The following is a 10,962-nucleotide window of genomic DNA, read 5'->3' as shown; positions in this document are numbered from 1 at the left end:
TAACAACGTTCATAATGCAATCTTCTACTGAACTACCCACCCAGTGCAGAACTCAGTGCCATTGGACTTCCTGGTTCAATGAAAATCACCCAGCATCACATAAGGAAGGAGATAGAGAAAGTTTTGAGATAATTACTGCGAAAGGTAAAACAGTCTGCAAAAGCAAAATGCACCTTAAGGATATTCAGTGCAGGGCTGTGAATTTTCCAAAAGTACCACTTAAAAAGTTGGGCCAAGTAGTTCAATGTGATCTGTCCTCTGGATTGATTTGTGAAAGCAAAAATAATAGGGGACGCTTCAAAATGTGCTTTGACTATGAAATCATGTTCTTGTGCTGTGACGATAGACATTGTCCTCCAGTTAATTTACATTCTACCTCTATAAGCACAACACAAAAAACATCAGTAGTTTCAAGTACCATTATCATTCCAACAAAAACACATTTAGTAGCCACACAATCTCCCTCCAGACTTCCACCTCATTTAAGTACAACGAAAGGCTATTCTACATTGACATCTTCACAACTGACAAGAACACAAAAAAATGAAACAGCAAACAAAATAACAATTGGGACATCTCCCCAAATATCCTCCTCACCTACTGGCTTCTCCATTGCTCCTAAAACGAGTCCTTCTAATACTTTAACAAAATCTGGAGGAACTTCATTTGCAGTTCTTGAAACAACAAAAATGAACAAGCCTACAACGTTAGTGATAGTGCCTTCAACTGTTACATCCGAGGACTGCTCTCCAAGATGTTACTGGACCATATGGTTTGACGAAAATCATCCAGGATCACGCAATAAAGGAGACTCCGAGAGTTTTGAAACAAGCTCCTTAAAAGGGAAGCACGTCTGCAAAAGTAAAACACATCTTAAGGATATTCAGTGCAGGGCTGTGAATTATCCAAATGTACCACTTGAAAAATTGGGCCAGATTATTCAATGTGATCTATACTCAGGACTAATTTGTCAGAATCAAAATAATAAAGGCTTATTTAATATGTGCCTAAACTATGAGATAAGGTTCTTGTGCTGTGATGATGATAGCCATTGTTTAAGAGTCAGTACAAATTCTAGTCCTAGCACATTTGACCTTTCAACAACTACATCTGATTCTGAAGAAGGTCATCTCACATCCATATCATCAGTGGCAGCAGATACTTCCAAAAGTCTAAAAATAACTGCTAAAAGCAACACTACAAGTCATCCGATTTCCCTTCCATCATCTGTCTTGACACAGACTTCACAACAAAGTACTTCTCCACTGGCAACCACTCAAACAGGTATGGCACATTTTATTTAACGTTACATTTTATTGCCATAAAAATACAATTTCCTTTTCACGTTACTGACATGTGATGTCAACCGCTGCAAATAATAATTTTTTGACAATCCCATTTATAAGGATGAGCAAAACCATCTCCCTGACAAATTACTTAACGAAAAAGAAACCATTTAATCTACTGTTTAATGAGGATCATTTGTTGAAAATATCATATTTAACATTTTTTTTACACAACAAGGTCAGGCAAATGTAAAGGTCAGGGCTGGCAGAAGAGGTTTGCGGAAGGATTGAAAGCCAACAGTCAGGTTTGATCATTTAGGTTTGAAACATTAGCCATGTCAGGACAGGTAAGCAGCTCAAGGCAAGCCAAGAGAGAAGATACGCAGTAGACACATGTCAGCACAAAAATGAGTTCATGCATTGAGAACATAAGGAGAACAGGCAGGCTAAAGATATGCACACACATGTACGCTTACACAGATGAAGCCATGGCAGTGTTGGAAACAATGTGGTGGAGATTACAAGTAACATCTAGGATATTTTTATAGATAAAGTCCTTTTACTCTTTACGTTTTTCTGTAGAACGGCCTGATACGTGCATGGTTGATGGCTCTACTTTTGAGGTGAGTAGTCTTCAAAAGCGCTATTTCTTTAACTGGTAACCAGTGCCACACGTTAAATTATACACCAATACAAAGATAAATACGTGAAAAGGAGAGAGCATTGGGCTAATAATTAACCTTATAGATTATAGAATTGGGAAGATTAAAATGAATTGTCTTTGAATACTCAGTGTATGCCGTTTCTCCACCTTCAGGTGGGATCCCCTGTTCCTTCCCCACCACAGACCTGTCAAGATTGTAAATGCATTTGGTCCTTGAATGGTGCATTTGTAAAGTGCATGCCAACGGTGTGCCAGGAAAACTGCCAGCTTGTAAGTCCTTTAAATGTTATTACCTTTTGTGGAATGACACATATCAGCCTGTCAACCAAACTAAAACTTCATTATTCTTGGTTTATTGTAATAATAGTGGCCTTTTTATTTTTATTAAATAAAGTTAAACAGTTATGAAATGAAAATAGATTAAATGTGAAAATTGTAACCGTTTTTATTTCTGTTTACCGTTGCTACTCTCAATCTATCTATTGGTTTTGTCAAGAAAACCTACCTTAAGTTGTTTTGACTGCCTTTGTTGTCAATAATGTCAAAAAATTTAATTAGGATTTAATTAGGCCTTTTCAATCAGTCAGATATCAACATACCAGTTATATTTGTGCAGGCCCTTTACTGACAGAGATTGGCAAGTATTTGTATGGTTTCTAAACATTTTGCTGGGGTAGATTGAGAGTACATTAAGCCTTCTTAATTTAAACACATTTAAACAATTTAAAACAATCAATCATACACAAAATGTATTTTAAAGGCAGATTTGAAGTAGTGAACTCCTATGTGTAGGTAAGAAATGTTTATGGCATTTTGTCTTTATTTGAAGATTTAGTGTATTAATGTGGTGTATTGATAAAAAGCCCAACGAAAAACAGTATCATGGATGAAAAGATTTATAATCTGCCTTTTTCCCTACAGGGATTTACATATATTAAAAAAGGTGAACAATGTTGTGGGACTTGTGAAAAGACTTCTTGTGTACTTAATGAGACACAACTGATTGAGGTATTTGGACTTGTAATCAACATTTTTTTGTGTGAATAATATGGTCACATGGCTATGACTTCATCTCTGTTGATATTTTGACTAGTTGAGTAACTTCTGTATTCTCTCTGTATGGATTTGGAGTTAAGCGCTTTCAGATCATATGAAGCTAACGAGAAGAACCACTTGGTTGAGCTTCCAGGTACTCAGATACCTCCTGGGCTTTACCACATACCATGCAGTGGAGTCTGTTAAGAGGAGGCTCTTGGGTCAGAACTAGGTGATAATTATAGGTCAAAAGCAATGAGTCTAGGTAGAGGCACTAGAGTCATAGTGAAAGGGGCACAAAGAGCAGAGGTCAAGAACGGAACAGAAAAACTAGGGCAGTGCTCTGATCCTTTATCATACAAATCTAACGTGGTAGGTCTTTTGCATGCAAATTATGTATACCACTAGGACACACGAGAATATTAGGGTACAATTTAACCCCTTAACGACAATCCACGTACATGTACGGGGTTGCCGTGCAACGGGTTAACGACAATGCCCGTACATGTACGGGCTGCCGTTAAACAGCTGCATCGCCGCGATCGTGGCGTTTTCGCCGCGATCGGCGGCTTTGCAGCATCCACGGAAGCCTCCCAAGTGAGGCTGACCGTGGATCCGGGGAGGGCAGCCCTCGGCAGCCCTCCCCGGAAGAAAAATGGCCGCCGCCGCACCGATCATGAAAGCTCGCGGCGGCGCCCGGCTAAAACAGCTTAGGAAGCGATCTGAATCGCTTCCTAAGCATAAATGGTGTTACTGACATGCCTCGATATCGAGGCATATCAGCAACACTAGCCCCCGACCCCCGATCACCTTGTGATTGCTCCGAAGAGCAACCACAAGTGCCATCCTATGAATGACGTTGCCGTCATTCACAGGATGGAATTAACAATAGATCTTAGTTCACAGAGGGTCTATCCAGACCCTCTTGTGAACTCTCGAGCTCCTCCTGCAGGTTGAATGCAGGTACTGCATCCAACCATGCAAGGTCAATGGAGCCCAGCTCACTAATGAGTGATTAGTAAAAAAAAAAAAAAAAAAAAAAAAAATTTAAAGAAAATTTTTTAAAAAATGTTTAAAAAAATAAAAATAATATGGTAACATATAAAAATCCCCACTGTCACCAAAAAAAAAAAAAAAAAAAAAATAATAAGCAAGTCCTAAAATTCTTTATCTTTACAAAAATTCCAGCATGGAAAGAGTTAAAATATTGGCATTACAAATGCCCATAGGGTGTCTCGTATTAAAAAATGCATGAGTGGATGGGATAAATTGAATTGGCCGGGTTCAAAGGTGTCCCAAATATGGGACATGGGGGCAGTAGGATCAGATGTCTAAATGGCCAAAAAATACACACCTCACAAAGGCGGCCTTTTACCTCCCAAATAACCCAACAAACCCATGCATGTGGGGTATCACTGCGCTCAGGAGATGTTACTGAACACATATTGGGGTGTTGTTTGACACGGACATACACCAGGAGCGATAATTTTATACCTGAAGTACAACGTGTGTGGAAAAAAATACAAAAAAATTTACTACCATAAAGTTTCACAAAGGCTGGTGGTAAAATTAGTGCATGGAAAGGGTTAAATTACCAGCATGTGAAATACCTTGGGGTGTCTAGTTTTTAAAAATATATGACTTGATGGGGTAAATTGCATTGGCCGGCTTCAAAGATACCCGAAATGGCACATGGGGGGAAGAATTACCAGATTTGGAAAAAAAGGTTTTGAAATAGCAAAACGCTACCTGTACTTATTGCCCCATAACGTGCAGAAAAAAGCAAAAAAACATAAAAACATTGGGTATTTCTAAACTCAGGACAAATAGTAGAATCTATTTAGCAGGTTTTTTCATTCGTTTTTGCAGATGAGTAAAAGTTTTTTGTTTAAAAAGTGAGAAAAAGTAATTTTTTAACAAAAAATCCCCATATTTTATCATTTTTTTTATAGTAAATTAGATGATATGATAAAATTAATGGTATCTAAAGAAAGCCCTGTTTGTCCTGAAAAAAACAATATATAATATGTGTGGGAGCATGAAATGAGAAAGAAGAAAATCACAGCTAAACAGGAACACCGAAAAATGTTAAAATAGCCATTGTCCCACAATATACTACGAGTAATAACCCCTATTGTCCTTAAGGGGTTAAAAAGCAAGATTTTTAGAAGAAATATTAAGATTGTTTTGCAGGTTTGGTTGCTTGGATTTATTTTGGATTCTGCAATATTCACCAAGCTCAATTTTAAATCAACACTTATGTTATACTGGTTTTCTACCACGAGATGGATTGATCCTCCCTTTCCAAAATATATGGTTGTATCCCATGACACTAAGAATGTTTCAAATTGGTTTACGAGGAGTTATATGATGAAGCGAATAAATAGATCAATGATCTCGGATGAGAAGGCCTGGCTCACAATCTCCATTCCAGTTCATCCCAAAGGTGTTTGATGGGGTTGAGGTCAGGGCTCTGTGCGTCCAGTCAACTTTTTCAACAACAAACACATTCAGTCATGTCTTTAAGGACCTTGGTTTGTGCGCTTGGGGGGGGCCGTCATGCTGGAATAGGAAAGGGCCTTCCCGAAACTTTTCCCACAAAGTTGGAAGCATAAGGTTGTCCAACATGTCTTGGTTTGCTGAAGGGCACATGATATTAAAAAAGTAGTGTACCTTTATCATAGTGTCCTAGCTCAGGATGTCCTTATGTCACATGGTTACGGCCTGCCAGTGCCCGAGCCAAATTATCCCACTGCAACAAGGTATTTTGTTTTTACCTGGCTACAGCAGGGTTCATACAAAACAACTGATCTAATGGCTGTCATGGTTCACATGATCTGGAACAGCTTTCAAATGCCCCAAATTAATAAATGAAACTGCCTATTTAATTTCTTTGGGTGTACCCCTTTGAGTTTGACCTTCGTCTTAATTTCTATGTCTTCGGTATCATCACGTAGGCTGGTCTTTTAATGTATTTGTGTTTTGACCCCCAGATCACCTTTATAAAGCTCTGAGTATTGCTCCCTGGATTATCTTTGTTCTAATACTGTGTATTTAATGATCTAGTACTCTATATGCTAACCACAGCTACACAGTGCTCAAAGGCTCAACCACAGGGGGAAATGGGCTGTTGTAGGCGAAAACCATACGGCTTTCATTTAGTCCTGTGTTTTGGATCTGGCTACGAATCAGTTTATCACTGTTTATATCAGTATCATTTAGTATAAGAGCAGGATATTCCATTGTAAACTGATATATGGATACTGAAGTCCCCCTTCCTGGTTTACAAGTCTTGAAATTATATTTAAGATACTAAATATGTATTTTAAAGAAATCAATAATGTTTCATGAATTCAAAGATTATGTTATAATCTTATTTTCTTTACAGCCTGGAAAATCCTGGCATCCAGCTGGTAATAACTGTACTGGTTATGAGTGTGAGCCAGACACCTTGATGGTTGTTAAAAAGGTTGTTTCTTGTCCAGAGCAGAAAAATTTAACATGTGAACAGGTACAGTATGGACACAATCTATGTATTGATATGTTGATTAATGCAGTATTTGTATTTCAATCAAAGGCACCAGGGGAAGGCTGAGATGATATATAGGTCTATCAAGATGGCTCAGTCTTGGATGGGTCTGCTTATGTATCTACAGAAATTTGCATTGGTCCAGACTTTATTGAAGGCAGGTTTGAGGAGCAGAATACTGGGCTGGATTTTTCATACTGATATAATAATGTGTTCTGTCAATATCCAATACTTCAAGATGTATATAAAATACTGGACAGTTCTTGGGTGCCTTGCTGCCATTTTGTTGACTTATACTGACACACAACATTGGATTCCAGTCAAAAGTATTCTACAGAATTGTCATGCATGTTACACTGTGTTCTTCCATGAATTTGTTTCTACAGATAGATAACAACAAATCTGCATAGTAGATGTAACTTAAGCCTTCAAGAAAGCATGTGTAAATAGCAGTCTAACAAATGCCATTCATTATTCCTTTAGGGCAAGATGATGGAATTTAGGAGTTCTGATGGCTGTTGTAAGACAAATATATGTGTCCATAGTAAGTAAATGTATTACTTGCCATAGCTGTGCTTTTAATTATAAAGCTCAATACAGAGGGCAATATTTCTATATGACTATTTCAACCCATTACACAAATGTCAACTGATGTTTACGTATTAGAAACACCGACATTAGTTGGAGGCAACTTAGACAAAGCTCTTAGAATGCTAAGACCCTAGAAAAGCTCATTGAAACTCTGCCCTGAGCTTCTATCAGTTGCCCAACACAAACGAAGCGGTTGATTTACTTGTGTGAGAGTCTTCACTGAAAAAAATAATGGCTCAGCATTAGACATCTAGCCCAGACTCAGATACACTAGTCAAACACTGTATTGCCAAGCACACCAGTTGCCCCTAAAGTCTTCATAAACCCCTCACAGATGTCTGTAGTTATGGGCCCTAGCTTGGCCCTGTAGGCTTTATGGGATAAAACCTACATGCATTTTAGACGATTCATAGATACATTTAAACTAATCTAGTTACAATGTGTGTTAACTACACACTTAGCATAGTGCATTTAAACAAAATAGTTAAGATTATATTAAATAATAAGATGTGTACGTAGAACCAAATGCCTACCACTTGATAATGAGAAATGAACACAGAGGTGACGGAATTGCAACACACTGACATTTTTTCTTTGATACTGCACAGATAAGTGTGAATTGAAGACCTCCTGGAAGATTATAACACAAGGCATCTGTTCTGCCAACGTCTCTCAAACATATTGTGATGGTGTCTGCTCCTCAACGTCAAGGTGGATATTAAAATACTTACTTTTAGTCATCTGGTTTCTAAAATTTGGGGGTCATGCCCCTACCGGTGCTTATTGCGTATCATTTGTGTTAGGTATTTGTTACTAGTCAACAGTGCATATTAATTGTATTAAGTATTTAACTATCTAAATTATTATACAGGTATTCCACTTTCTCTAAAGACATAGAACATGACTGCTCCTGTTGTCAAGAATCAAGCACCGTAATCAAGAACATCCAGCTGCCGTGTGCTAATGGGACAAGTATTGATTATAATTACACAGATGTAACACAATGCCATTGCCGCAAGACAACTTGTGTACTCTTGGAATAAAACCAAAGGCAAGGTTGTTCATGAAAATGGAAAAGAGTATGCTGGCATTCAATTGATTGAATGCTACAAATCAGCTATGCTTTGCAGAAAAAACTTACATGATTTAAATAGTACTAGCAGCCTCAAAGGTGAATTCATTGGCAGATAAAATAAATGAATACACAATCCATATGTGGTGGTAACGGGGTCAACTAAATAAAATAAAATGTATAAAATTCTATATTTTGCTGAGTTGGCTTTTTATGCTTGCGTACTGTGTGTAAGCATTTATTTTAGAGCAATAAAATAAAGGGCTTGCTCGCCATTTGTAAAAGACCAAAGTGAAGACGGGCTGCTAAACTCCTATTTTAATTCAAGATGTTTTTTATTCCATTTTCTTTTATTTCCCTGTGTTCTCCTTCTATTTTCCCATACAAAAAAAGGAATAGCTACAATGAGTAAATTGACTTCTGTCTGACTAGTGGCATTTTGTCAGCTGCTCTGGGTTATAACCTGGTTTACTTTGTTGGTAATTCTACGTGTGCAATACACAATCTGCGCTACATCACATTGTAGGTATGGTGCACGCTACTATTTTCTGTTTTGTTTTAAATAAAACAATGCAAGTTCATTCATGATTTATTTATTTTCATATAGTGTTATGAAACAGTATCATACACCATGTATCATTAGCAGATGGATAATATTGTTGATCCTAACGCTGATAAACGATTTTTAAAGCCGCAGGCATATGAAAAGTTTGAAGGCTAGCAAATCTGAGAACTGAAGATTATATAAACTTTTACTAAACTACTGAGTGCAGCTAGTTCAAATTATACAGGAATTGAGCTTTGAAATATTCATTAAACACAATGAGAATATCTATCAGGTGAAAGCACATTACAAGTTTCATCTTTGGCTGGTGGAGGAAATATAACTTGCAGATGGGGAATCAGCTTCTGATTTTCAATTAGTTTTCACATTTAATACTACTGCATCCGCATTGATTCACGTATATATAAGAATAAATAAGTTTTTGACCACCAGGGCATGATAATTCCACTTCTTTCTTACTAAGCGTCATTGCCTTGCAACAAGCACATGTATCTTCCATTTTGGAAGTCTTCAGTGAGTACCTGAGAAAAGAAAAAGATAACATTTTGGACATAGCACGGCTATGGACAGATACAGTCTATGGACAGTCTACGATGCAGGAAAAAAAGTAATCATATAACTTTGATGTACCATTTTATTCTTATTTTTCTTACTATACTAGCCTATGTGCACGTCATTGGAAATATGTGGCAGAAACTCTCTCTTTCCCCTTCTATATCCATCTCTACCTTCTGCCTTTCTACCATTTTACTAATTCTTCCTTAACTTAATGATTTGCCCTGGATTTTCTTAGATGTCATCCAATAAAGACAATTAACTCTTGTTATATTTTATTGTATATCATCCAACAAAGTCAATTTACTCTTGTTACATTTGATTGGGGTCATACCTCTTACTGTCAGATGCCCGCAGTCTGCAAAGCAGAGACAGAGGCACCTTTGCCTCAGAACATCTTAAACAATTGATGCAGGTAATTAGTAAACTAGCATGTACTTTCTTCTTCTTTTCTTTCTTCTTTTTTTTCTCTATCCCTCTTTCTTCTCTCTCTACCCTATTTCTTCCCTCCCTCATACTATTTTAATGTTTCTCTCTCCTTTTTCCTCCCACATCCCTCTTACTACCGTCCCTGCCTTCTTTTCTTTTATTGTCTCTCGCTTCTCCATTTCTTTGTCTTTCTTTCTTCCCATTTCTCTTTTTAGTTCATCTTTCTACTTTCTCTCCCTCTCCCCTTTCTTCATCTGACTTCTCTATTTTATTGAACTCCCTCTTTTCTACCTTCCATATCTATCATTCACCACTTTTACTTTTATCCCCGCTGCTTAGTCTATTGTGTATAGAGATCCCTTGGTGGTCTTTTATGACGCTAAGGATCTCCAATGGTGCAGGAGATCACCTGTGAGGTCACTGATGACATCATCAGTAAGGGATTTTTTTTACTGCTCTTTATCAGAAAGCAATGGACACTGTCAATAAATCTCCTTGGGAGTATTTTACTGGCACAGGAAATCCCCTGTGGTGTCACTGATAATATCACTAGTAAAGTATCCCTGTATAGAAATCAAGAGGCTCCCATGGTCTTTTAACGTTTTTAGAATGCTCTCCACCAGTGAGTAGTGTACACTGTCTGGAGATCTCATTTGCCCTGTGATGTCATTTGACAGCCTAATCTCTCATGTATCAGTGGTAATTTAGCCCTGTCAGTCTAAAAAGGGGCCAGTCAAGCAGAGGGATGATTAGAGGTGTCAGGACCCTGGTAAGCAGGTCGGGTAGGAGCCCAGTAGCAGGGGATACGAGGGGTTCTGTTTGCACCCCACGATGCATGACGGAAGTGATGTGGTACGGACAGGCGAAATAACACACAGCACAACAGAATACGAAGAAAGGTACTGTATTGTAACAGGTGATATGACCAGCAAGTAAAGGCAGTAGTCTCTATGCAGGATGCCCACTGGCAGGGCTGACTGGTACGGAGGCCCACTGGGTGGGCTGACGGCAGGAAGCCCACTGGCAGGGCTGACGGGTACGCAGGCCCACTGGGTGGGCTGACTGGTACGGAGGCCCACTGGGTGGGCTGACTGGCACGGAGGCCCACTAGGTGGGCTGACTGGCACGGAGGCCCACTGGGTGGGCTGACTGGTACGGAGGCCCACTGGGTGGGCTGACTGGTATGGAGGCCCACTGGGTGGGCTGACGGGTACGGAGGCCCACTGGGTGGGCTGA

General features: G+C 38.7%; 1 protein-coding gene across 1 annotated transcript; it reads left to right on the top strand.

Moving 5' to 3' along the window:
* The first annotated feature begins 3 nt into the window (after positions 1–3).
* On the top strand, positions 4–6,924 carry LOC128467988 (mucin-5B-like). Its single transcript, XM_053449767.1, has 5 exons — positions 4–1,284; positions 1,869–1,909; positions 2,104–2,220; positions 6,374–6,496; positions 6,901–6,924. The coding sequence occupies exons 1-5, from the start codon at positions 15–17 to the stop codon at positions 6,922–6,924; spliced, it is 1,575 nt and encodes a 524-aa protein (XP_053305742.1). The 5' UTR covers positions 4–14.
* The last annotated feature ends 4,038 nt before the right edge of the window (positions 6,925–10,962 follow it).

The sequence above is a fragment of the Spea bombifrons genome, chromosome 10 (genome assembly GCF_027358695.1).
Source record: "Spea bombifrons isolate aSpeBom1 chromosome 10, aSpeBom1.2.pri, whole genome shotgun sequence".
Classification (NCBI taxonomy): Eukaryota; Metazoa; Chordata; class Amphibia; order Anura; family Pelobatidae; genus Spea; species Spea bombifrons.
The sequence above is the reverse complement of the archived record's forward strand: the minus strand, read 5'-3'. Positions and strand labels throughout refer to the sequence as shown.

What these genes read in the sequence shown, in the direction of transcription:
- LOC128467988 (XM_053449767.1), top strand. Translation starts at nt 15, where the DNA reads ATGCAATCTTCTACTGAACTACCCACCCAGTGCAGAACTCAGTGCCAT. An exon ending in ACTGGCAACCACTCAAACAG is followed by an intron (nt 1,285 to 1,868) that starts GTATGGCACATT and finishes GTTTTTCTGTAG; the next exon opens with AACGGCCTGATACGTGCATG. An exon ending in GCCAGGAAAACTGCCAGCTT is followed by an intron (nt 2,221 to 6,373) that starts GTAAGTCCTTTA and finishes TTTTCTTTACAG; the next exon opens with CCTGGAAAATCCTGGCATCC.